The sequence below is a fragment of the Balaenoptera borealis genome (assembly GCF_965194805.1).
Source record: "Balaenoptera borealis genome assembly, chromosome: 10".
Taxonomy (NCBI): domain Eukaryota; kingdom Metazoa; phylum Chordata; class Mammalia; order Artiodactyla; family Balaenopteridae; genus Balaenoptera; species Balaenoptera borealis.
The window spans coordinates 13,919,486-13,947,247 of record NC_138874.1 but is presented as its reverse complement, the minus strand read 5'-3'; the positions used below and the strand labels follow the sequence as shown (position 1 = coordinate 13,947,247).

General features: G+C 46.2%; 1 protein-coding gene and 1 long non-coding RNA gene across 7 annotated transcripts in view; one reads left to right on the top strand and one right to left on the bottom strand.

Moving 5' to 3' along the window:
- Positions 1-390, bottom strand: part of LOC309635921 (uncharacterized protein C1orf198 homolog) — a 35,070-nt gene extending 34,680 nt beyond the window's left edge. Inside the window, exon 1 of one of the 2 annotated variants that reach the window (XM_082407766.1) lies at positions 4-390. In XM_082407766.1, the coding sequence (XP_082263892.1) occupies positions 4-336 (333 nt within the window). In that variant the 5' untranslated portion in view covers positions 337-390. The remainder of the gene's footprint in view (positions 1-3) is intronic. The other variant, XM_082407765.1, reaches the window with a different exon arrangement.
- A 41-nt stretch (positions 391-431) lies between these two features.
- The window catches only part of LOC309635925, a 59,451-nt gene continuing 32,120 nt past the window's right edge, over positions 432-27,762 (top strand). The window contains exons 1-3 of one of the 5 annotated variants that reach the window (XR_014249110.1): positions 527-1,416; positions 1,717-1,917; positions 2,909-3,103. This is a non-coding gene — a long non-coding RNA (uncharacterized lncRNA). Of the gene's footprint in view, positions 1,417-1,716; positions 1,918-2,908; positions 3,243-27,762 lie in introns of those variants that run through there. The other 4 variants (XR_014249111.1, XR_014249108.1, XR_014249109.1 and 1 more) reach the window with 4 other exon arrangements.

Sequence of the window (27,762 nt, the reverse complement as noted above, 5' to 3'; positions counted from 1 at the left end):
TACCTCGTCCCCGAAGCGCACCACCTTCTGGCCCGTGGGCCCGCGCAGGCCGGGGAAGCGCGCCAGCTCCTCGGGGTCCCCGGGGTCGCGGGGCGCCGGGGCGCTCGGCGCCACCAGGCACCGGTCGATGATCTCGTCCTGCTGCGCGGGCGGCAGCCGCGCCCACTCGGGCCCGTACTTCTCCCGGATCTTCTCCTTGTCCAGCATGATCTTCCTGGCCATGGGGCTCAGCGACGAGAAGTAGGTGAAGCGCTTCCGCTCCCTGTCGTCCAGAGGCCGGTTCCCACTCATGACGGCCGAGCGCGAGGCCGCGATCGCCGCCGCCATGGACGCCATGCCCGGCCTGCCCGACACTCCCCGCCCGCGCCCCGCCCCGCCCCGCGAACGGCGCCCTTCCGCGGCCCGGAGCCCGGCGCCCAAGGCCCCAGCGACCCCGCCTCCCGCCCAGTCCCTGAAGCCGCGCCCCCCGCGCCCGCCCAACGCCGGGGACCCCGCCCCCCGCGCCCCCGCCCCCGAGGGCCCCGCCCCCTGTGCCCCGCTGCTTCCGGGAACCTTGCGCTCCTCGCCCCTCTCCCCCCGGGAGCCCCGCCCTCCGCGCAGCGCCCTGAGCCACCGTCTCGCGCCTCCTGGCGTCCTCCCGATCCCCTCTCTCAGGGCTTCCCGCGGGCCCCCCGCTTTTCGGGGCTCCCCTCGGCCAGCGCCGGAGGTGGCTGGCGCGTCCCCGGGTCCGCGCCTGGCGGCCTGACGGGACTGCTGGGGGTGACCGCCATAGCGCCACGTGGTCACTTGTTTGACAAAGGAAACTTTTTTCTCCCTCCGAAGTGCTGCATTTCTGGACCGAGCCACCGGCCGCCTTATGCCTATTGTATCCCTTTCCCTGCCGAGCCATCTTTTTCGCTTTCTTGGAGCTGTCCCAAACCTGGGCCAGGGTCCTGGCGCGGTGAGCTGATGGAAGGGGGCTGGCGGTTCGGGGCAGCGAGGGCGCCGAAGGTACGAGCTGGGGAGCCTGGACTGGTGTCGGGAGTGGCGAAAGAAAATCAGTGTCCGTGCCTCCTAAAGAGAGGAGTGAAATGAAGTGCCGGGTAGCTCACAGGGCCTTTCCCTAAAAGGCAGCGCGGAACTGCCGGCAGGCATCTGGGGCCGGCGGGCTGGTGCACCTGGCACTTCGTTTTGCTTTTGCAGGTGAAGACGTTTTCCCCGAGCCGGCCGCGGGGCCTTTGCTTTCTTTTGGAATCTCAGAAATCACGAGGACTCTAGGCGGCTTGATGTTTGCAAACCCACTGAAGAGCGGCAGGAAGTTTTCATAGGCAGGTCAGCCGGGCCATTTTGAAGTGTGTCCCAGAGCACAATGATTAAAATTATACAGAGCCCTCATCTGCTTTACTTTCTGGCTGATTTGACTGTAACAGGTCTCAGGTGAGAACTAAATGTCCACATTTAAAACAAAAAACTGCATTTCAGCTGTTACTTAGGGTCATTGCCTCTGAAGTAACAGTTGGATAATTCTGAAACTTACATAGTGTTATAAACCAGTGTTACCTCAAATAATAACAATAAAGCACTTGGATAATTCTGAACACAGTCATAGAAATAACTTGCAGGGTTCTGTTTTAAATGTGAGATGGCCTTATCTTCTGGCCCAGAATTCCTTAGAAAATATTTTTAGAATGCCATGAATGTGACAAGCTGTGCAATAAAACATATTGCTTTCAACAGTGTTATCAGCATACCATACTGAAAAGCAGTGGGAAAAGCCACCAAATAATAGCCTGGATTGCACAGTATTTGAAGGTCTGTTTATGAGGCCAGGAGGTTGAGTTTTTTGGTACTATTCTATCTCTAGATAAGTCTATTTTATATAGGCTCAGTACACCAACCAGAATCCTACTTTCTCACCTCGAAGACTTGTTTAATAAGGTGGGTGATGTTTAAAGATGTATTCTTGAAATTTAATTAACATCTTCAAGGTTGCTTTGCAAGTCACATAGAAAGGGTTCTGTGCTGTTAGAAACTTGGTTGCATGTGGTTTTCACAGCAATTGCAAAAATAAATGTTGATTGCAGAAAAGCACAACCCAATGAAGTGTTTCAGATCAAATATAATTTATTACTAGAGAAGCCATAATATAAATATAGTATGAAATAAATCAGGGACATCAGCCAAAGTATGTAAACTCCATGATCTCGGTGATAAGGGGTAACTAAAAGAAAATTTCTTCCAGATTAAAAGAAGACACTCAGGGGAATTAAATGGCTCTGACAGATGACTTTGCTGAAATTAGGAGATAAATGGGCAGATGGATAGATAGATAGATATTCACTCCAGAGAAGAAATAAAGATAGCCCAACTCCAAATATGTAGTAAGGTAAAATAGTGGGATGATTCAAGTGCTAAGCATCTTCTTAGGCAAGAGTTTGGATAGAGACAGGCTGCCTTGTCCTTTGTGGATTTGGTTTAGCCAGTGGGCTCTTCACAAAATGAAGAGACAAGCATGTGGTCACTGACCCTCTGAAATGCTTTAAAACCTTGCACTGTTCCAAAGAGCATTCCTTTATTCATCAACATTTTATTGAGGCATTTGGTGTTTGTTCCTAGAAGGCTTTTCTTAGAAACTAGGGAGACATAGCAAAGAGTGCTTTCACTAAGGTTTAAACTGTCTCTCGGTGTCTTGAACTGTGGAGCTCTTTCTTGGCCAGTGGCATTTCAGCTATTTTTCTCAGAAGAGTTCTTGAGTCCCCACCAGAATGTGAACTCCACAATAGGGAGATCCTTATTTGTCTTGTTTACTCTTGGGAACAAGCATGTGCCTGACTCAGAGTTAAGGGTCCAGTGACTATTTGATGAATGAATTATGAATGAAGAAATGAATGAATGTTGCACAGTTTACATGATTATCCCCTCTTTACAGATAGAGATACTGAGCCATCAAAGGAAAAAACTTCACCTGAGATCATCCCCCATCGCCCCTCATGTGATGGAACGGAGAGTCACAAAACAGAGTTTCCTTTGCCTTTTGTTAAATCTCTAACATTAGATTAATGTGTCTAAGGTTAATTACTGGATTATTAATAATAAACTGGGTTTATGGCTACAGTTTATTAAAGCTTCCAAATTACTCATTAGTAAAACACAGCACTAATTTTTTCAGTATCATAACTGAATACCTGAGATGATCACCAACATTTCCATTATACGTCTGACATCTCAGCTAACAGTTGCCGGCCTGGGACTCCTCTCCCCAGGTCAGTACCTTTCTTAAAAAACCTATTGACATTTGGTAGTGTATATATGTCCATGCCACTCTCTCACTTTGTCACAGCTTACCCTTCCCCATCCCCATATCCTCAAGTCCATTCTCTAGTAGGTCTGTGTCTTTATTCCCATCTTACCACTAGGTTCTTCATGACCTTTTTTTTTTTTCCTTAGATTCCATATATATGTGTTAGCATATGGTATTTGTTTTTCTCTTTCTGACTTATTTCACTCTGTATGACAGACTCTAGGTCCATCCACCTCACTACAAATAACTCAGTTTCGTTTCTTTTTATGGCTGAGTAATGTTCCATTGTATATATGTGCCACATCTTCTTTATCCATTCATCCGATGATGGACACTTAGGTTGCTTCCATGTCCTGGCTATTGTAAATAGAGATGCAATGAACATTTTGGTACATGACTCTTTTTGAATTATGGTTTTCTCAGGGTAAATGCCCTACCAAACGTAAAATAGATAGCTAGTGGGAAGCAGCTGCATAGCACAGAGAGATCAGCTCAGTGCTCTGTGATCACCTAGAGGGGTGGGGTAGGGAGGGTGGGAGGGAGGGAGACGCAAGAGGGAAGAGATATGGGAACATATGTATATGTATAACTGATTCACTTTGTTATAAAGCAGAAACTAACACACCATTGTAAAGCAATTATACTCCAATAAAGATGTTAAAAAAAAAAACAAAACCTGTTGACAGAGATGCAAAGAGCAAGGCCATCCCCCAGGGTTGGAGGCTGCCAAGATTCAGTGGCTTTGGGGAAAAGCCCAGAGGCAATGAAGTCGGGTGCACCTGAAGTGGGGCTCCGTGGTCAGGCACCTGGCCACCACAGAGGTGCTCAAAACCTGTTGAAGCCTCGATCCCTTCATTTTTGATACAGGGACACCTATACCAGCCTTCAAGGGTAGCATGTCAAATGGGGGGGGGGGGTGACACGTGCGAAAAGCCCTCCCTCAGCCAGTTAGTACAGATGCCTGTTGAATGAATTTGTTGTCCCAAACAAATCATTTGTGAGCCCGCTTTCGCCATGAAGACCCTGCCAGCTCATGGAAAACCATAGGGCACGCATTCTAGCCCTGCTTCTAAGAGCAGAGTGACCAGCTGTGACATTTTGCAAGCCGGTTATTGAAGCTCATGGTGAAATTCCAGGCACTGTGGCAAACAGATGACAGTTTTGGGAAGGGAATCTGTTGGTGACATAGCAGGCAGTCGGCTGGCAGATAAAGCCAGCCTTCCTTACTGACGCTTTCAGCTTGGATGCAGGCAGGCTCCCTGAGGACGATGATTCATTCCTGCATCTGGTGCTGGTTATTCCAGATGCTGCCCTGAAAGACGACTGTTCTCTGTTCTTCACTCCCACACCCAGAAAGAACAGGAGATGGAAGAGAGCCGGCCTGGTGTATTTAGAAGACCGACTTCCCTGTAGGATTGTAGGGCAGTGTTCTTGACCAAGACAAAAAAGAGATGCAGCAAGAAGGAAAAGACAAGGAGATGATTGTACAAATCTACTACGGGCAGGAAATGTGCTTTGAATATTTTGAAGAGTTGGGTTATTTTTGCAATTGTAGGGAGAGTTTTCACTGACACAACCATGGTCTGTCACCACGTCCGGGCAGGTGTGAGGCACTCCCTGTGCCTACAGGAACAGAATCACCTTCTCTGGGTAAGGCCGCATGATCCACGTGAGGCTCAGAACTGGGTCCTTCCCTGTCAGCACCATACTTCACATACCGGCTTAACTGCTCTGTGAAAAATGCTGAAAGACCTCTTGAAAACAACAAGAAGACCCTACCTGTCCAAAATTTTCCATTTAGAAAAGCCTCTGTGATTTTTAGTCCTTCGTAAGAATATAAATAAGTCCAGAAGCAATTGTTCACTTTTTCCCCTTCACCTGAAATTCCCACCCCGCTGTCGCCAGCTGTAGAAATTCCATCCTTAAGACCTAGCTCAAATGAAGTCCTCAAGATCACCCACACCGAAAAGAAGGTAGGTAGGCACAAAAGAGACAGTTTGTCTCCTTTATAATTTGATCTCAGGTAGACCTTTTTATTTTAATATTTATTTATTTATTTTTGGCTACGTCAGGTCTTAGTTGTGACGCGAGGGCTTCTCTCTAGTTGCAGCATGCGGGCTCCAGAGCACATGGGCTCAGTAGTTGCGGCACGTGGACTTAGTTGCCTCTTGGTATGTGGGGTCTTAGTTCCCCAACCAGAGATCAAACCCGCGTCCCGTGCATTGGAAGGCGGATTCTTAACCACTGGACCACCAGGGAAGTCCCCCTCAGATAGACTTTTGTGTCCTGGGAAGAACAATGCCAACATTTTTGGTATTGTACATATGTGTTATGGACCGTAGGTCAAATTCACATGTTGAAGCCCTAATTCCCAATGGAATGGTATTTGGAGGTGGGGTCTTTGGGGGCTGATTAGGACCTGAGGGTGGAGCCCTCGTGATGGGATAGTACCCTGATAAGAAGGTACAAGAGAGCTTGCCTCTCTCACTGTTCCCCACCATGTGAGGACACCATGAGGCCATCTGCAAACCAGGAAGCAGGCAGACACCGGATCTGCTGGCGCCTAGATCTTGGACTTCCCAGTTTCCAGAACTATGAGAAATAAATATTTGTTGTTTATATCCTTATAGCAGCCTGAGCTCAGACAATGTGGAAATGGCTACAAATTCGTATAAAATCTTTGGCTTACTGAGAGTGTATAGATGTAGTTAGAGAGAGGATGAAGGAGATAAAAAATGGCTGATGGAGAGGAGAGATGAAAGTATGTGGCAATGGGGACTTCCCTGGCAGTTCGTGGGTAGGACTCCACACTCCCAGTGCAGGGGGCCCGGGTTTGATCCCTGGTCGGGGAACTAGATCTCGCATGCATGCCGCAACTAAGAGTCTGCATGCTGCAACTAAGAAGTCCATGTGCCGCAACTAAGACCCGGTGCAGCCAAAATAAATAAATAAATAAATATATATATACATTTTTTTTTAAACTATGTGGCAATGATTTATTGATTGAGAAGTAAAGAGAATTCCTCTCTCTCTGTTCCTCTAAACAATCTGCTCTCAACTTCTACACGCTCCCAGATGTGGAATGTGTTTTTCTTTATTCTGTTCTTCTCTTCATGTCAGCTGCCCTGACATTTGTCAGATGGACTCCTTCTTGGCTTGTGGATGTCACCACTTTGAGATCTGTAGATGGTTGTCCAAGCTCCCTGGGGGAGTTCAGTAGAACCCCCTGGAGCTCTCTGCTCCACTGGAGACACTAGCCAGCTTGCTCCTTACCTCTGTCATCGTTAGAGCTCAGGCACTTGGTTAAAACTTTATGAAGTTAAAAAGACTGACTTTCGGGGACCATAGTATTTTCACTCTATGGTCCCTGTTTGGATTTGATCTATGTCCTTGAATCTTTTTGAATCTATGTCCTTGAAATATTATCAAAATACCAAGATGCTATGGAGAATGAAAATGACTATGGAAAAATGAAAACCGTTATCTGTTAAGTTTCTGTGATTGTATTTTGTTTTTTAATTTTTGTGAAGATGTTGTTTGATACATTTGATACATTAAAATTGTCAAGTACTGTGAGTCACTCACATTTCCAAACAGAGAGTGAGATGCTACTGAACACTGAAAATATGAAATATATGGGCTGTTGTCAGTGAACCTGACCCCGTCTAACCTGCAAGACAGGAAGTTAAGGAGAGCAGCTCCCGCCTTTGAGTAAATGACAGTCACTGGCCAGTGCCCAAGGGGAGCCCTTAATAAATACTTGTCAGATGGATGAGAGGTGAGTGGAGGAGGGAATCTCGCCAACAACTTGGCCCCCATCATGTTGTGATACAGCTCACAACTTCATCCTGGAGGTCGACTCAGAAAACAAGTTGTATCACATTCGTAATGGTCTACGAAGTATTTCTTCGTCCTTTTCCCAATGTCCCCACCATACTCCAGGTCCCATCATCCATCCTGGCGTGGCCGGCCTTCCCAACTCCAAGCCACTCCCTCCAAGTTGCCTCTGCCAGCCTCCTCCTTCACAACGCCTCCAGTTGGGTGTCACCCTTTTTTTTTTTATTGTGATATAGTTGCTTTACACTGTTATGTTAGTTTCTTCTGTACAGCAAAGTGAATCAGCTGTACGGATACATACATCCCCTCCTTCTTATACCTCCCTTCCACCCCCCCATCCCACCCATCTGGGTCATCACAGAGCACCGAGCTGAGCTCCCTGTGCTATATAGCAGGTTCCCACTAGCTATCTGTTTTACACATGGTAGTGTATATAAGTCAAACCTAATCTCCCAATTCATCCCACCCACCCCTTCCCCCCAACCCTGTGTCCATACGTCCCTTCTCTACGTCTGCGTCTCTATTCCTGCCCTGTAAATCTATACCATTTTTCTAGATTCCACATATATGCGTTAATTTACGGTATTTGTTTTTCTCTTTCTGACTTAGTTCACTCTGTATGACGGACTCTAGGTCCATCCACGTCTCTACAAATGACCCAATTTCATTCTTTTTGCTACCACTTTAGGCCCAAACTCTCTCTGGCAATCACCTTCAACTTCGTTCCTAGCTCCGTGCCCAGCCGTCTATTTGGTTAGGAAGTCTTTCTTCCTCATGATCACCTGCCCAAATTCTACCTATTCTTGAAAGTTGGGTTTAAATGCCATCTCACTGACCCTTACTGCATCCCCTCTCGCTGTAGTGTGGTTAGACCGTAGCATCGATGCCCACCAGCACACCGTGGGTATTGACCTGAGTGACTGCGAGGAGCCCATCGTGGTTACACAGGTGGCTGCGTGCCCGCCTACGGGCCAGCCATCCGCTGGCAGCTTCCCTGCCCGCCTCCACACAGCCGCCCCCAGCCCCGCCCCTCTCCCTGCTGGTCCAGCACCTATAGGCTGTCACCCTTCAGTGACCTCCCTCGGTCCCTAGAAGAACTGTTAGGCTGAAACCCCAGAAATATGGAGAGTTCTCATTAAGCTGTTTTGAAAACATCATACAACAGAGGCCAGAGAGAGGTCAAGAAAACTACATTGCAGAAATATTAGTTATGTTTTTATGTTTTTATATCAATAACCAAGAGCTAGATGGAACCAACTATTGCACAAGCTCTGCATTCTCCTCTAAACCAGAGTCAGAAACACAAAAGCCAAGCTTGCTGTGTATCATATATTTGGGGGCAAAGTCAAGGAATTTTCTGAAGCTTAGCTCATCTGTTTAATAGAAACTTTCATCTAAGAAGCTCTGTGTGCTGTAAGCACATTAGCACCTAGGTCCTGATAACACCCCTATTGAGAAAAAGACAAACAAAAGAAAACACACCAAGCTCATAAATATACAGAACAGATTGGTGGCTGCCAGAGGCGGGGGTAAGGGGAGGCCAAAGTGGGTGAGGAGGGTCAAAAGGTACAAACTTCCAGTTATAAGATAAACAAGTCCTGGGCATATGCCATGTACAGCCCAGCGACTCTACTTAATAATACTGCATTGCATATTTGAAAGTTGCTAAGAGATTAAATCTTAAAAGTCCCCATCACAAGAAAAAAGTTTTTATAACTATATAATGGTGACAGATGGTAACTAGCCTTATTATGGTGATCATTTTGCAATGTACAGAGATATTGAATCATTATATTGTACACCTGGAACTAATATGTCAATTATACCTTCATACAAAAATGTTTAATAACAAATTTTAAACAGAGGGAAGTTACATTGCCTTCCCCCAATAGTGGGGAAACTAGTAAAGACAGAGAAAAGTGATTTACTTGCGCTCAGGGAACACAGTGGCGGAGACGGTATCTCACGCTGGCGTGCCTCACGGCCTGTTCCTTGATGTTCATTTGTTCATTCATCCACTGTGCGCCAGACACAGGGCTAGTCACGGGAAGCAAGCATGAGCAAGAACCTGCCCTCAGCCAGCTTATCATCTAATAGGTGTGGACAAAGTAACCAGAGTGGGTCTAAGGGAGCAGTCTCCACTGAGTCCTCACCATGCCTGGCATTCCTCCTCACAACACCTCGTGAAGGAAAGATTTACCGGCCAGGACACGGAAGCCCAGAGGCTGCCCACTGGCACGTGCAGAGCAGGAACCCAACACGCTGTTTCCCCGGTGCCCATTCAGCCTGCAGCCAATGTCCCCCACTCACAGGTCCCGCCTCCCATGGGCAGCCCAGCCCTGGCCTGGGCCACGGTGCCTGCTTTTTCTCAAGCGTCCTTTGGATGCCACTTGAGTCTCTCCTTGCTTGTTCATCCAGGAGAACAGGAGAATGGTCTCGGAGACATGAAGACAGATTTCATGGCCTTGGAGGATAACACAGGACGGTCTCCAAACTCCCACCCAAAGAAGAAACCAGCTTTGCAGGGTTACGCAGCACCAAGGGGCTCTTCAACATCCCCTGCAGGTCCACTAGCCTCCACCCTGGCCCGCTCGCACCGGGAGTCCACTCCATCACTCTCCTCCCCCGGCCCCGCCAGCCTGCCACCTCCATCACGGTGCTGTCGGCCACTCTCATCCTTATAGCCTGAGCTCCATACGTGAAGTGTTTGCCTCCTGACATTCAAAGCTAAGCTTCTGAAACTCAAGAAAAACAAAAACCCCTCTTTCTCCTACATACACATGGAACTGGTACATATAAGTCAGAAACATCTTGGATATCAACTTTCCTGCTTTTTCTGTGTTGAGAAAGACGATTGGCCCTTCATTCTGCCGGGTGCTTTTGCATCTTCTCCTCCATGGGGGCCAATGTTCCCCAGCCGGAAGACTGTGTCTCCCCCAGTGGAGGAGGTCATGGGCTAAGAAGAGAAAGCATGTCTTCATAGAGGCAGCAGGTGGGATGTGGAACAAGGCAGCCCGCAGCCCGGTACTGTCACCACTGTTGGTGCAGTGGACAAATTTCCACATACATAAAGTACTTCAAAGAGCGCCTGGCACAGATTAAGCTCTCAAAGCTATTAGGATCTCAGAATTAAATTCCACCACCAGAGCAGAGTGGGATATGGCTGGATGGCACGCGTTTATGAGGAACGTTGTGTGGAGAGACCTCCACTCTGGAGGACGAGAGAGGAAGTTCTGGGAGCTGCCAGACTTCAGAGAAGATACGAATGGGCTGTGAAGGGTAGAGGAGGGAGCAGGAAGAGATTGGGATCACGGGGCCAAAGAGTGGGAGGGGAGGGAGGGTGATTGTGGGAGAGTGGAAACCAGGCCAAGGAGGAGGGCTGCCATGATGGGGAGGGAGTGGGGAGCAGAGCCTCGGTGCCTGGAAGAGCTAGATTTGGGGAGGAAACATGGAATGCAGAAGCCTCAGCGGTCCAAGGGGGACCCCGGCTTGCCCCGGAAAAGCCACTACTGCCAGGATTCCCATGGTCTCAGAACCATAGGCAAGGGAGATGGCACCCAGATGGGTTTTTAGATAGTGCGGCCTCTTACCACGGAGCCTCTCCTGTCTTCACCCAGACCAGGAACGTCCTTACTTAGCCCAGGAGGCTGAGAAACGAGGAAACCCTCTGTGGCTTAGATGGCAGCACCTCTGAAGGCCAGGGAGCTGGGCCCAGGGAGACAGATGAGAGCGATGGCCGTGGCAGCCTGATGTGGAGAGGGGTGTGGGGTGCACAGGGTTATTCTAGGACGGCTGGGTGTTTGCACCTTGCGAGGGACCAAAGCTGTCCCTCCATCTCCAGGGATAAAGATTCTTTGTTGGCCAAACTTTAGTCAGACTCCTGAACCTTCTTCTAGGCCCATCTATGGACCTCTTTGTAAGATCCAGTTTCAGCAAGAGCCTTGCTAAGTCAGTTTAAGCAGAACCCCACCCTCCATATCTGATAGGGTTCCTCACCACTCCCTCCCCACATCCCCCAGAGGACCTTTGGCCATAATAACAATTTTCCTTGGATGCATAATTGTCCATCCACTGGTCCCGACTCTGGTCCTTGGCTATCAACTCCCACTTGCCCATGTTGTATTCGGAATTGAGCCCTGTTCTATACTGAGGCATCTTTTGCCCTATTGCAATAGTCCCAAATAAAATCTGTTTTTATCCCTTTAACTGGTGTCCGGCTCTGGTTTTTCTTTGACACTGGCTGGGTTGTCACCCTCTGCCAAAGATCCTTCTCTGCCTCCCCCAAAGCACTGGGGCTGCTGTGCTGTCACCGTGGTCCCTTCATCACTCAGATGTGTGTGGGACATTTCCTAGCTGTTTCGTCTCTTAAAAGTAGACTGAATTCCTCTCTATTTCCTTACTTATTTCATTCTTTTTTCTCACCACTTTCAGATTCTTGTCACCTTCCCCTGCCCTCTGGCCCTATAAGACAAGCCCCTCCGAACACACCTGGCTGTTGTACTCTGTCCCCTAACTGCCAAGCCTCAGGGTCCCCCTGCTGAACGAGACAGCCAGGCCTGGTGGCTCTGGGACCTGGTGGGAAACTCTCTTCTCTCAGGCTTTCACTGCTGTGCTGCCGTCCTGGATTTGTTTCTGCTTTTCTCACCATTCCTTCTCTGTTTTCCTATTCTTCTCCAAGGCCCAAGCCCTGGCCTTCTGTTCTCTCATCATCTTCCCTGCCTGAGGATTACCTATAGCACTGATTGCCTCTCCTCCAAATGCGTTCCTTAGGATTCCAAGGAATAGTGAGTGAATACTGCCCCTCAGCAGCTGAAAGTCTGCATTTCCACCCCGCTTCCAGGGCTGAGGCTGAGGACCTGCGGACCACACTTTGAGTAGCAAAGGTCTAAAAAGCAAAATGCCATGCAGAAATCTAAATTCCCTACCTAATGACGTAATGAGCATTAGGGTTTCCTTGCAGCATAACAGGATCTAGAAGAGGGGGGATGGAGGAGCCGGGGAGGTATGGGGAAGAGGTGGTGAGAACGGCCACAGAGCATCCCAACCATGATTTGAAGACGTTTGTGCTGTGCGGTCGAGTGGCAAACCCCCCGCTGCTTCTCCCTCTGACTCAGGAGAATGTGCTGAATACACAGCCAGCCACCCTGACATTCACGGGCCAGAGCAAGAGGGCAGGCAGAGGGTCATATGCCCTGTGTCTCAACAGCTAAAAGTTATAAATCAGAGTAACAAACTATTTAAAAAGTATATGCTATAGCCTCCTAACTTGAAAAATGTACCTTCGTAAAGACCTGGAAGACCATGTTTGAATTTAGAAGTTTTAGAACGCTTGGAGTTCCACGTGAATCGGTGGCACAGAGTGGCACCCAGGTACCTTCTTTGCCCTCCCAGCTCTGGATGGCACTGCTAAGGGCCTCGAGTGCAGGCATGTGGACACCTTGACCCATCCATTTGAGCTACGTCAGCAAAATACTATCATATCTGTGCTTAATTCCTTCCTATTGAATTATCGGTGCTTAGCAAAAAAAAAAAAAAAAGAGAAAAAACAATTAATGGAGGGGGCATTGTGGGTGATGTTCCGTGCCACCCTTTCCATAGCATGCGCCTGGAGTGTGTACAAGAGGGGAAGATGCAAATCTGTTGTGTCCTCTGTTAGTCTTGAAGGGTAGCAGAACCTGCCACCCTAAAACATGCTATTTTGTTCTAAGGATTATTTTGAGCTGAAGGCAATTGGAAAAAGAAGATACCGGAAAAGCTCCCTGCCCTCCCCTTATTTGCCTAAAAGCAGGATGTAAATCTGCAAAGTTGTCCCTCCTCACCTCCCTACCAGAAAAGACAAAGGCTAATTCCCCTAGATAACTTTAGACCCTTATCCAGGGAGAAAGCTTGGACTCAGACCTGCATAACAAGCCTCACTCATGTTTACGGTGCTTTTCCAGGTAACCTTCCAAAACTCTTCTACCCCACACCTTTCTTTCTTTTGTCTGTAGCTCGAGATGGTGTTTAAGCTGGAGTTCTAAGCCACCTTGGAGAGTTTCTCATTTTTCCCTGGGTTTCTCCCAGGTATACCTGAGGTACACATGTTAATAAACTTCTGTGTGCTTTTCTCTTGTTAATCTGCCTTTTGTTGCAGGGGTCTTAGCCAAGAACTCAGAAGGGTAGAGGGAAAATTCTTTTCCCTCTTCCACAGTTTCAATTCTTTCTTGCTTGTCTTTCATAGAAGAAGTGTTTAAAAATACATTTCCCCACCAAAATGGCTTCTAAATGCAAAAAAAACTACCTTAGGTAGTGCTGGACATAAGAAAGTGCAATCTATCCCCATGCTGGAAGAAAAAAATATTGTGTTTTAATGCTGTTGTTGGACTTCTGGAGAGATGGTTTGTCGGACTTCAATATGGCATTCAAAGGTAATTTGGACTCTGCTCAATATTTACTTTATACATGGTTCTCTATAATCAGAACAGTGTTTTAGAAATTATAGCAGAATAAGATAACCCAGGAGAGCAACTGGCAACTTGGGAGACCAGTTCGGGGGCTGTTGTTCCTATAACAGCATGGAGGTCTCAAGTAGGACCGGGAGGCATAGATGTCAGAAATCAGTCAGTCTTGGTAAAGCCCATCTTTCGTTATTTTTTAAAAATATTTATTTATGTGTTTATTTATTTATTTTGGCTGCACTGGGTCTTAGTTGCAGCACATGGGAGCTTCGTTGTGGCATGCAGACTTCTTAGTTGCAGCGTGTGGACTCTTAGTTGTGGCGTGCGGACTTCTTAGTTGTGGCATGCATGTGGGATCTAGTTCCCCGACGAGGGATGGAACCCGGGCCACCTGCATTGGGAGTGCAGAGTCTTACCCACTGGACTACCAGGGAAGTCCCAAGCCCATCTTTCTGAACAAATCTAATCAAGTCATTGCCATGCTTTAACATCTCCCTCAGAGAATGAAGTCCACAGTTCTTAGTACAAGTGCAAGATCTCCACCTTTGGCTCCACACTACCTTTCCAGCCCCATCTACAAAACCATCTCAAGGTTCCGGGCACTTTCACATCTCTGATTATTTTCTCCCGATTTTGCCGCTTCCCAGGTTTTCCCACAGCACTTTGTTCTTCCACAATCATCATCGTTTCGTATTATTTGTCTTCCTTCTGAATCAAGCCCGAGATCAAGCAATCCAGGCGAGGGAAGCAAGAAAAGACACCCAACAAGAAAGCAGTTGGAAAATAGCAAAAGCCAGGGTAACGCTAGGGCCCTGGACAGAGTAAGACAAGGGTATCAAATCAGAGGCTAAGATAGAAACGAGAGACCATCTGCAGGTGATGCCAGAGCACAGAGCACGGTCCAGACCTGGTAAGCCTGGACGGAGTGACAGCATCTGATTTACACTGATGGCAGCTGGTAGGAAATGCTTCTCGGAGCCCTCCCTGATCTCCCAGGAGCTCTGCACTCGCGGTGCTGGGGAACAAAATGAGGCCAGACACACTTGTCTCTCCTGAGATTTAATAACACACTTTTCTAACTCATTTTGACGCCTCTCCCAACTTTTCCAGATTGGATCACATCACCAAGACTCCTGGTAAAACCTCTTTCAAAACCTCCTATCGGATGCTCCCCTCAGTGGTTTTATTGTCTTTTTGAAGATTTATTTTATTTATTTATTTATTTATTTATTTTTCTTTTTGAAGCTTTAAATGCTGGTTAAGTAATGCGAGAAGTGTCCACCTAGATTGATCACAACATAGCTGCTTAAACAACTGAGAAATTGTTTCTCGCTCCTCAATTCTCTCACTTCACTGTAAAGAAAGAAAAACCAGTGGTTTATATAGAACAATGTGATTGTCATTTTCCCACTGAATATGTTTCTCTCTCTGACTTGTCCACCTTTTCCTACTACTGTCCTATTGTCCTCTACTATTCCTAATAGTAGAGTTATTGTTATTCCTAATTTGCATGCAGTATTTAAATTATACATTAAAAAAAGACACGGCTTTTTAAGATGTTTAAAAACGTGATTTCTAAAACAATGTGACTTCAGGCCAGGAACTTTTTCAAACTCTTGACTTTAAAAGAAGCATTTAAATAGAACATCGCCAAGTTTTTTTTTTTTTTAACTTTTTGGCCACACCCCACGGCATGTGGGATCTTAATTCCCCTGACCAGGGATTGAACCAGCACCCCCTGCAAGGGAAGCACAAAGGATCTTTACTGGATATAGTTCTTGCTAGGAATCAAGTCCACTGTTTAACATTAAGTGCTACCAAAGGGAAAGAAGTAAGCTTATCTGTTTGCAAGGTATCAACAGAGCCTTAACTTGCATTTACAGGGATGTATGCTATAATCATAGTGGACGTGCATATGTACAGGACTCAGAGTACAAGTGGAATTTTCCTTGTGAGAGGCTGAGGCTGCGGTTATTTTCCTGACTAATGTGAAACAGAGAACTGTTCCTATAAATTGCAGTAATCGAAGCCCACTTGCAAAGAGGCAGAAGACTTGGGGGCCTGTTGCTGTCATCTAAGCTCATTTTAGCAACTAAAGGTTAACTCCTCGTTTCCTGGGGAGGGGTCTCTCCAGAGGAAGACTGAAGCCCAGTAAAGGTGAGGCAGCGTTGGGGGGCCATGTCCACGGTATGGCCCACAGATGTCATTACCCTGGTGTCCATGAGTCCTCATATTCAAACCTTCCATGACTCGCTCTTTTATTAACTTGCCACCTCTTGCTTCTTGTGATTTCTTTCTTTTCGCTTTGTTGCAGCACGTGGGCTTAGCTGCCCCGTGGCATGTGGGATCTTAGTTCCCCGACCAAGGATCGAACCCACGTCCCCTGCATTGGCAGGCGTATTCTTAACCACTGCACCACCAGGGAAGTCTCGCTTCTCGTGACTTCTAACCGTCTGTTGGTTTAGTAGCGGGACACTCTGACTTCACACCAAGGCATAGTAGAGAAAGGTGAGGGAAAGAGCCTCATGTGCTTCGTGAGGGTCTGGCTGGACCACACAGCTCAGCCTGCTTTCCTGAGTTCCTTTTAAAAAGGAGAAATTCCCCTGCAGCTCTTAGGCCCTCGGGTATCCGCCGACTGACACCTGGCAAGAACCACGCCCCCTGTGTTTTACAAACAGGGAACCTCGCTATTGCCCAAAGTTAGTAAGTTGGGGGATGCCTTTTCCCCAACCCTCAAAACTAGTTTATTTATAGTGTCCCAACACCAAACTAATGAAAGTAAAGTGAAACCTGAAGCGTCTGTCGGGCGAGGACGGAATCACGTGTCTGCGCAGAGAGAAGAGCTGCCCTTCGCTCCACAGAGGCCTCGCTGGGCCTCATCCCCAAGCCCTTTTCAATTTTGCGTTGCAGATGTCAGTGTCCCAGGCCACCTCTCACTCCTCTGTCGTAGCCGTTCCCTCACTTAGCCGCCATTACTGATTTTCTCCAGAGACACCTGCTGAAGATGGTAAAGACATAGGCTCTGGGTCACGTGGCCAAAGCTCAAATCCCAGCTCCACCATCTACTGGCTGTGTGATCTTAAATGACTTTCTTTTTCTCCTCTTCCATTTTTACATAGGTGCTATCTTATTTCTGCTTCTACGTGTCTCGCAGGAGGACTAACTGAGACAAGTGAGTGCTTAGCACGGTGCCTGGCAAACAGTAAATGCTCAGCAACTCTCAGCTGTGACTATTATGATTGCTTGTCTCTTTCCGTAACTCAACTATGAGCGGGCAGCGATTATGTCTTTTTTGTTTCTGTTCCCCAGCGCTTACTTAGCTCAGTGCCTAGCACTTATGATGCGTCCTCAGTAAACATCTATTGGTTGGATGGATGGGATGAATGAAAGAATGTATGAACTGGAGACAGACAGTTCAGTGTAAGCAGTGTCCTGTGTCCCATCTTGCTCTTTTTTCTTGTATTGGAAAGACACGTGTAACGCTGAGAACCAGTATAGGGAGAGGTTTCATAGCACACGCTCCTTCGCATCCCTGTGAGGTGGACATCGTGTCCCTTGTCTACTGTGTCATGGTCTGAGAACTATCTTTTCACCATAGTCACCAACTTTTTTCCCCAGACAAAAACTACCTACCTACACTTACGACCAAGAAGGTAGACTAAGTAAGAGCGATGGGTTTAGCTATCTCAACAAAAGCATGGTTCTACAGAATCTGTTTTCTCATGATGCAAATTGCTGCAGATATAGCCACAAGCAAAAAGAAATAGCAGAGGGGCTTCCCTGGTGGGGCAGTGGTTAAGAATCCGCCTGCCAATGCAGGGAACATGGGTTCAAGCCCTGGTCCGGGAGGATCCCACATGCCATGGACAAACAAAGCCCATGTGCCACAACTACTGAGCCTGAGCTCTAGAGCCCGCGAGCCACAACTACTGAGCCCGTGTGCCAGAACTACTGAAGCCTGCGCGCCTAGAGCCAGTGTTCTGCAAAAAGACAAGCCACCGCAATAAGCCTGTGCACTGCAATGAAGAGTAGCCCCCGCTCGCTACAACTACAGAAAGCCTGAATGCAGCAACGAAGACCCAAAGCAGCCAAAAATAAATAAAATAAAATTAATTAATTAATTTAAAAAAAGAGAAATAGCAGAGAAACATATATGTGTAATAAAATATAAAGAGATACATGGACCATATGATTTCACAATTCAGGGTCACAGTTACCTCTTAGGGATGACAAGGGCTGCTGATGAGACTGGGGGGAGAGTACATGGAGGGCTTCAACTGTTTTCTTCAGCCAGGTGGTGAGTGCCTAGGTGTTGTGTATCATTTTTTATACTCCTTGTGTTTATTGTTTAATAAGTTGAACGCAATAGCCAAAGATCATGAAGACGTTCAAAAAAGGAAATACAAATGGCCAATAAACACAAGAAAAGCTGTTAAAGTTGGGGGCTGGAGAGGGAGAGAGAGACTGAGAGAGAGACAGAGAGAGAGACAGAGAGAGAAGGAGTGAAGGAAGGAGAGAGGGGAGTGGGAGAGAGATCAAGAAAGAAAGCCTAGCTGGACAGAGCAGAGAAGGCTCTACCAAGAGGAGGAAAGAAGCAGCTGTGTAGCGAGAGGGTAAAGGAGGACAGGCAGTGAGTCACACTCACACACTCTGCCTCCTACTCTTTTTTTTAAAATATTTATTTATTTATTTGGCTGTGTCGGGTCTTAGTTGCAGCACACAGACTCAGTAGTTGCGGGGCGTGGGCTCAGTAGTTGCGGCACGCCGGCTTAGTTGAACTGCGGCATGTGCAATCTTAGTTCCCCGACCAGGGATCGAACCCGTGTCCCCTGCATTGGAAGGCGGATTCTTAACCACTGGACCACCAGGGAAGTCCCATCCAACTCTTGACGTTAGGACAGAGTGAGGGATTTGAAAGGCTTTCCTGAGATTGAGTCTGAGGAGGCAGAAAAATCCCAAAGTTTAGACTATGAAATTATTTATGGCCCTTATGCCCAACACAGGGTGGTTTCAGGACAGTGAGAGTCAGAACTATACTGGTCTACAAAGCGGTACAAACTACAACAGTGGTTGGTTTCTCCCACGTCTACCACGAAGGATTCAAAATGCAGAGGCCTTGGGTAGAGGTTTTATCGGTAGAAAAGTCTTTGTGGTTACACCAAATGCATATAAAAAGGAGAAACTATTTTAAAGTAGCTCTGACTTTTCTGAAAGAATCTTCTCAAATTAGCTAATTAGAGATCATTTGATTTAAGAATTTGTAGTGGGATGACTATACAACAAACAAAAGTTTTAGGGCCAGAAGAAACACTGTGGATTGTTTAGGTTCACACTTTCCTTTGCCATATAAATTAAGGCTGGAAGGATTAAGTGATTTGCTTGGTGGTAGGCGGCAGGGCTGGTTCTGGAACCCAGGTCTCCTGACTGGATGCTGTGCACAGCTCATGTGGCCGCCTTGGTTCTAGAGCAGCCTCGGGGGGATTCCCGACTGTGAAGTCTCACAGGGACGTGAGGACATTCTGGTGTCCTCACACGTGGCACAGCACATGCCGGTCTGCTCCTCTAGCTGCAGGCAGTGAGACACCTAGTGCAGGACTGACCTTGGATGAGGTGGCCCAGATTCACTGTCAGAAAGGCATCCTGATGGGACTCTCCTTTCAGCAGTCATCTGTGTGATGATGAACTTCTCAGCTTTGGATTATGCAGCTGATAAAAAGAAGAGGCACAAGCTAATATGCCAGAGTCAGCAATTTTGAGGTTCATGTCACCTGGTCCATCCTTTATGGGGTTATGTTTCATCGTTTCTGGGTCTTTCCACATTTCCTCAGCAGAGTTTCTTCCCTGCTCTGTTCACACCAGATTTCGTAGGCTGTATTATACCGACCTAATTTGTGTTCTCTCTCCTAGTAGGGCCATGGGCTCCTTCGGGACAGGGTTTCTTACTCAACTCCAACTCCATTATGTAGGACACTGCTTGGCCTCTAGTAGTTGCTGGGACCAAATGATGGCCAAATGTGTCTGGGAGGAAGGCTCCACATGGACCAATCAGGAATATATATTAACATTCATGCTCACCGAACAAAAGACCACTTATAATCAGAGGCACGCTGAGCGTATGAACGCTCATCTAAACCAGAATATCTTTGACTGAAAAGGGGCACTATTAATAATTACAGTGGGACAACAGGCATAAATCAAAACTGTTCTGAGCAAACTGGGCTGTATGGCCACCCATCTTGTAACTTAGGTTTGGGAAGTTTCTCCTCTGGAAATCATGCTCAGTTAGAAAAGATACATTATTCTAAATACAGGTAAATGTACGACTTGAAACCGCTAAGAAGAAAGGTCTGCTGAACAAAATAAAACAACTATATTCTGTCAAAGCATATTGGACAAGGTGGGGATTGTCAGCCCAGCAATGCCCATCCCCTTTTCGTCGTCACTACAAGATCATCACAGGACTCTACCCTATGGCCACACTTGATGGTTCTTCTGCCATCAATGGTCACCTGACCTCAGCTGGCCCATCAGAGTCCTTTCCCTGAGACCATCCTGGAACTAGGACTGAGACTGATGGCCTGTCTTTGGGTCCTGGACCAAAGCCTAGTGCTTGTGGTAGCCCTGAGCCTACCACGTGGGGACCGAGGGTCTGCAGACAGCAGCAGGAGCAGAGACGGGACCGCCGCCTTCCAGCCCGGCCCTAACATTCTGAGGGCCTGAAGCAAGACGAGAGACAGAAGCCCACATTTCATATGCCTGAATATTTGGAGGTTGTAAACCAATTGTCAAATAGAATACGTTATGTCCTCCTATCTTGGTACATTTCATAATAACAACAGAAAAGGAAAAATACGTGTAAGGTTACAGGTTTTATATGTTCCAAGGTTGGCAAAATACCAAAGACACCTGAGGTTTTTTTTCAGTTATAATTTTTTTTAAAATTTTATTTATTTCTGGCTGCGTTGGGTCTTCGTTGATGTGCATGGGCTTTCCCTAGTTGCGGCGAGTGGGGGCTGCTCTTCGTTGCAGTGCACACGCTTCTCATTGCAGTGGCTTCTCTTGTTGCAGATCACGGGCTCTAGGCACGCGGGCTTCAGTAGCTGTGGCGCATGGGCTTAGTTGCTCCGTGGCATGTGGGATCTTCCCAGACCAGGGATTGAACCCGTGTCCCGTGCATTGGCAGGCAGATTCTTAACCACTGTACCACCAGGGAAGTCCCAGACAATTGAGTTTAATCATTATTACACATGCGTGGGTGTTCAAAAAATTTTAGGAGATTTTAGGAGATTTTTAGGAGAAATGTAGCAGTGTGTAATCTCAATACTTTCTGGTTTCATCCTGTGCCACCAGGGTATTGGGAAGCTTGGGAGTGCTCAGGCTGAATCAGTCTGTGTTTCACCAGGTGGGCTGGGACTGGGCTACCACGCAAGTGCATCACCAATATTAAAGTATAGTTTAGTTGATCCAAAGGTGGAGAGGAAGGAGATATAGAAAAGGAGAGAAGAGGGGTTAAGAACATGGGCATAGGTGAAGACTATTTTAATGAAAGTGTTCTTGATACTGAATGCATTGCAGAAGTCAAGACTTTATTAGTCAATAAAGGCACTTAAGATGCGAATGTTCATAGACCAAAGAGTTTTAAAATCACAAACAGATATATAATACCAATTATATAATGATAGAATTTTTTTTTAAAAATTGGAGGCATAAAGTCTTGAATAAGCTTGAGATATTATACAGTTTTTCTCATTGGATTAATCCTAATAAGAAATTGCTTATTGAGAGGACCTGAAATGAAAGAATTCACAAATTAAGTATAGCCACTAGGAGATGGGAGTGTGATCAAGAGGAATTCAGGGATCACTGACACTGGAGGATGTGGCTGTTGACTTCACCTGGGAGGAGTGGGAGCTCCTGACCCCTGCTCAGAAGGACCTGTACCGAGACATGATGCTGGAGAATCACCTGTGTCAGTGGGGTATCAAGTTAGCAAACCTGGAACAAAGAGAACCACCACAGACCTTAGAAGATTAAGTTCATAGTCACCCCCATCCAGAAATTGAGAAAGTGGATGATCATGTGCAGCCGCACCGGCAAAACCAAAATATGCTGAAGAGGATGGAACAGTGTTATGAACAGAATGCATTTGGGAATATTATTTGTCAGAGCAAAAGTTGTTTTCCTTTAAGGCCAAATCATGCTGTAGTTGATTTACACAGGAAAACTTTGAAATCATATTCAGATGTAATCAACCAGAGTAGAAGCTGTGATTAAAAAGGAGCCTGCTGAGTTTAATGGAGATGGGAGATCCTTTCTCCATGCTAATCATGAGCAAACTTATACTGAAATTAAACATCAGCAAATACACAAAATAGAGAATGCCCACGAATGTACCGAATGTGGGAAAGCCTTCCTCAAGAAGTCTTGGCTCAACGAACATAAGAGAATTCATACAGGAAAGAAACCCCATGGATGCAGTGTGTGTGGGAAAACTTTCTCCAACAAGTTCAAGCTCATTGAACATCAGCGAACTCACAAAGCAGAGAAACCCTATGTGTGCAGTGAGTGTGGAAAAGCCTTCCTCAGGAAATTTCAGCTTACTGAACATCAGAAGACTCATATGGGAAATAAACCCCATGTATGCAGTATATGTGGGAAAGCATTCTACAGAAAGTTCAAGCTAACTGAACACTGGAGAACTCGTACAGAAGTGAACCCCTATGACTGTACTGAATGTGGCAAAGCCTTCTGCAGGAAGGCAGAGCTCATTATACATCAGAGAAACAAAAGAGGAGAAAAACCCCATGTATGCAATGAGTGTGGGAAAGGTTTCTCCAGAAAATCACAGCTCATTTTGCATCAGAAAGTTCATACAGGAGAGAAATCTCATATATGTAGTGAATGTGGAAAAAGTTTCACACAGAAGGGCAGTCTTATTATACACTAACAAACTCACACTGGATAGAAACACTATGGATGCACTGAATGTGGTAAAGCCTTCAGCCAGAAGGCATGCCTCATAGCGCATCAGCGATTTCATACAGGAAAGACTCCCTGTATACATGTATTGACTGTGGAAAATCTTGTTCACAGAAATCAGGACTCATTAAACATCAGAGAATTCACACAGGAGAGAACCCCTATGGATACAGTGACTGTGGGAAAGCCTTCACTACAAAGACAATGCTCATTGTCCATCAAAGAACTCACACGGGAGAGAGGCTCTATGGATGCAACGAGTGTGGGAAAGCTTTCTCCCACATGCCATGCCTGATTAAACACAAGGGGACACGCACAAGAGAGAAAGAAGTAGATTCAGTGAAGGTGGAATATCCTTCCATAAAGGGTCACAGCTTATTAGATACTAGTGAACTCCTGCAGGGGAAAAGCCCTGTTAACATGGTAACTGTGCAGATGCCTTCTGCGACCCCTCACTCATCATTACACATCAGTGGGCTCCTCACAGATAGGAATGTAGTCCTTATGGAACACTCAGATGCCAGAGGTGCACCCTCAGGACATAACAGAAAGTTTGTGCAGGAGAGAAACCTCATGAATGTGCTGAATGTGGTTATGCCTGCAGTGGCCAATTACATCTTATTTTATGGCACAAAAAACACATAGGGAAAACCTGGTACATTCTATGTGGAAAAGCCTTGAGCAGTAATGTATAGCTGATTATATGGTTATGTATAACCAGAAAGCCTATGAATGCAGAGGTTAGGAAAGCTGTGTTTTGGAAGATAGACCCTATCATCAGTGGTCACCATAGGTCATCAGTGAGCTTATACTGGGTAAAAATATAAGAGTGGGAATTCCTTTCCTTCAATACGTGTCATTACATGCTGGAGAGAAACTGCTGGAAGGCAGTGAATGGGGCAGGGTTTGCAGTGGTACATTCTGCCTCATCCATTAGCTGATGAAATCATATACAAATAAAACATTGTGAACACACTAAAAAAAGAAAGAAAGAAAGAAAGAAATGAAGTCAATTATTGCTGACACAAAACTAAAAGGGCAGGTAATGTACTGAATGACAACTAGATTTTGTAATGAAGTGAAAAAAAGAAAACAGGTATAAGAAAGCATGGACCCATACTGATTAAGATTGTCCTTGATGGAGATTAAAAGATCAAATGGTAAAGCTTTATTAAACAGACATAGTCACAGCTAGGGAAGAGTTAGGTTAGGGGTTTTTGGTTGACTTAGGTCAGTAGTGTGATTAACTGCCTCACAGAATTACTGCAGTCTTTGTTATATTTACATAAAATTTATGACATATATTTACCATGCATATATATATATATAAATTCCTGGGCTTCAGGTAATGTTCTGTTTCTTCATCTAGATGCTGGTTATAAAGGTGTGTTGGGTTTGTGACAATTCATCAATGTGAACACATATGTGCATTTTTCGTATTATGTTGTACTTCAACAAAAAGATTTTTTAAAAGAAAAAGATAGCTCCTTTACACACTGTGCTGGCCAGACCATAGCTGGACTGTTATTTTTATAAATGTTTCATTTTAAGAAGTAAGAAGAGGAGGTATACGTTTAAAGAGGAAGGGAGAAGAGCAATGTAAGGGGCTATTTAGCCTGAAGAGGAGAAGGCCCATGGGGTGGGGGTGGGGGAGGGTGGTCAGAGGCTTTGTGCAGTAGAATCAGCGATGGTACCCTTTATAGCCCTGTCAGCCCTCCCTGTGTAACTTGGGAAACTCACCTCTTCGTGTCCCAGTTTCTTCTGTTACAAATTGCAAGAGCTCAACCAGATAATCTGAGAACCCTTTACATTCTAAACTGCTGGACGCATTGAAAGGCATGTACCTTAAAAACGTGAAGTGTGTATTTCAATTTTTTTTTTTTTTTTTTTTTTGGCTGTGTTGCGTCTTCGTTGCTGCACACGGGCTTTCTCTAGTTGCAGCAAGCGGGGGCTACTCTTTGTTGTGGTGCTTGCACTTCTCATTCCGGTGGCTTCTCTTGTTGCAGAGCACGGGGTCTAAGCATACGGGCTTCAGTAGTTGTGGCGCACGGGCTCACTAGTTGTGGCACACGGGCTTAGTTGCTCTGCAGCATGTGGGATCTTCCCGGACCAGGATCGAACCTGTGTCCCCTGCACTGGCAGGCGGATTCTTAACCACTGCACCACCAGGGAAGCCCTGAAGTGTGTATTTTAATGGTTTGTTGGTTCTCCCCTTGTACTATTCTTCTGTATTGCATGTATTTTTATGCATTACTTTAAACCTTTGTGAAATGTGATGGATAGTTAACATACACAAATTTACCTGAAGCAGAAGATGCTATGTTCACTTCAGGAGTGACTTTTACACAACAATGGTAATTTAGGACTTAATTTGCATGTAAAAATTGTTCTAGATCTACTAAGCTTACTAACTGAAAGATTCATTGATTCAGAATCTATTTTTGGTCAGAGATGTATTATTTTAAATTCTGATCCTAATAAGTGACAATTGTTAGTCTTAGTTGAGATTTCAAGCCTTGACAAATTTGTTCATTCTTAGGCAATCTCTAGAGTTGCATTAAATTACAAGCCAATCCATATGGTCCCCCAATGGATGACCGCTAGGAGATCCTCTAAAAACATGGTGGCATTTCTACCTGGTATATGGCGGGAAGCAGTCAGTGCACTTTACAGCTTTTTTCCTTCCTGCCTCCCTCCCTCCGTCCCTTCCTTCCTTCCTTCCTTTGTCCGCCCAGGTCAAATCCCAGTGGGGATTCATCCCTGGGCCTGCTGTGCTCAAAGCAGTTTTATTTTTCAATGAAACATGGTACTTTTCACATTTTATTTCCTTTTAATACTTTTTTTTAAATTGAAGTATAGTTGATTTACAATGTTTCAGGTGTACAACAAAGTGATTCAGCTACACACACACACACATGTCCTTTTTCAGATTCTTTTCGATTATAGGTTATTACAAGATACTGAATATAGTTCCCTGTGCTATACAGTAGGTCCTTGTTGTTTATCTATTTTATATATAGTAGTGTATATCTGTTAATCCCAAATTCCTAATTTGTCCCTCCCTCCACTTTCCCCTGTGGTAACCATAAATTTGTTTTCTATGTCTGTGATTCTGTTTTTGTTTTGTAAATAAGTTCATTTGTGTCATATTTTAGATTCCATATATGTGATCCTATGATATTTGTCTTTCTCTAAGTATTTTACTTAGTATGATCATCTCTAGGTCCATCTGTGGTGTGCAAATGGCATTATTTCATTCTTTTTTATGGCTGAGTAGTATTCCATTTTATATATGTGCCACATCTTCTTTATCCATTCATCTGTTGATGGACATTTAGGTTGCTTCCATGTCTTGGCTATGAACTATGTTACTAGTGCTCCTATGAACACTGGGGTGCATGTATCTTTTTGAATTAGAGTTTCTGTCTTTTCCAGATATATGCCCAGGAGTGGGATTGATGTATCATATTGTAACTCTATTTTTCTTTATCTGATTGACTTAGTAAGTGGACATATATTTAGGGGTTAAGGCCGATGGTACCAGAGCCCATCCCCACTGCCCCGTCCCCCCAAGTAAGTGCTTGCTTACTCAGTGGCAAGCACTCGGGCAAAATTCAAGAGCTGTGACGGGCAAGTCACTCCCCCATCTGAGCCATCGAAGTAGAGATAACATTGGTGCTTACTTAGAAATATGCCAGCCATAGTAAGTGCTCAAGATGTGTTAGCTCCAAAGGGCCCTCCCCCGGGGAAGATGGCAGCCAGCCCCATGGAGAAGTCCCCAGCCCAGCACAGGCCCCGAGAGCAGAGGAGCGACAGCCGATGGGGGAGCCTCCGGCGTGGGTGGACGGTTCAGCCCCGCCCTGCTCGTGCAGCACGGTGTCCAAGTGGCCGCCGAGGGGAAGGGGAGGTGAAGAGGCCACGCATGCACCTGTGGGCCAGCGATGGCCGGACACAGTGGCCGCACAGACGCAGCCGCTGCCAGTGAGCAGGGCGCGCACGACACACCCAGTGGGGCCCGTTGGGACTGAGCACAGCGGGCAGCTGAGCCGCCCCACTCCGGGTCAGACCGTCCTGTCCTGTTTGACGGGGAGCTTCAAAAAGGCAGCTCTTTTTTTTTTTCAAATATTTATTTTTTTTGGCTATGCTGGGTCTTAGTTGTGGCTTACGGGATCTTTAGTTGCGGCATGTGGGATCTTTGGTTGCGGTATGCAGACTTCTTAGTTGCAGCATGCGTGCGGGATCTAGTTCCCCGACCAGGGATCGAACCCGGGCCCCCTGCATTGGGAGCTCAGATTCTTACCCACTGGCCCAACTGAGAAGTCCCGCAATAAGGCAGCTTGAAACTGGAAATGTCCGAATCACCGTGATTCGGTGATTGGGTTATATTTTCCAGTACTGGTAGAAACTGGAGCTTGTGAACTGAGTTGTATTCAATTATAGAGAAATATCAGTCTCATATATGTTTGCATACCCAACTTTTGTGGACTACCAGCTACAATACTGGTAAAGTTGAGGCTTGCAAATTGTAGCACTAAAGTGATTTTATATTTGTGGGAACGTAGCTTGAAGAACAGAAGGACGACCATAATTCTAATCGCAGCTACATTACTCAAGAAGATACTTGGTTCTATGGGGTTTCATAAAGGGTAGGAAAAAAACAACTCCCAAGGCAGCGAGGCAGGTTTTCATATCCTAGCTTGATGCTTCTCACGTGTGGTTCCTGGACCACCTGTGTGCGAATCTCCTCCGGGAGGACGCAGACCCCAGGCCTATCCCCAGATCCCCGAGTCAGTAATCAGTGGAGATTTTTCAAGCTGGTGGTGGTGATTTCCTTTCTCTCTCCTCTCTCCCATTCATCTCCCTACACTGCAACTAAACTCTGTGATTTTTACCCCAAACCCCTCAAAACCTGTACTCTCGCTTAAAACCACAGGGACTCCCATTCTAGTTATCGTCTGATGAACAAGCGTGGAGGGGCGGCCTGTTTTCAGGGTAGCAGCACCGTCCAGCACAACTTTCTGTGATGGTGGAAATGTTCCCACCTCTGTCCCGTCCACTACGGCAGCCAGCAGCCACCGGCGGCTCCTGGGCACTCGGAATGGGGCAGGTGTGACTGAGGAACAAGTGTGTACTTTCATCTTATTTAACCGCTTTAAATTTAAATAGCTTGGGCGTGACAGTGATGATGGCTGGACAAGAGCATATCTGGGACACTTTGGAGTCGACTGG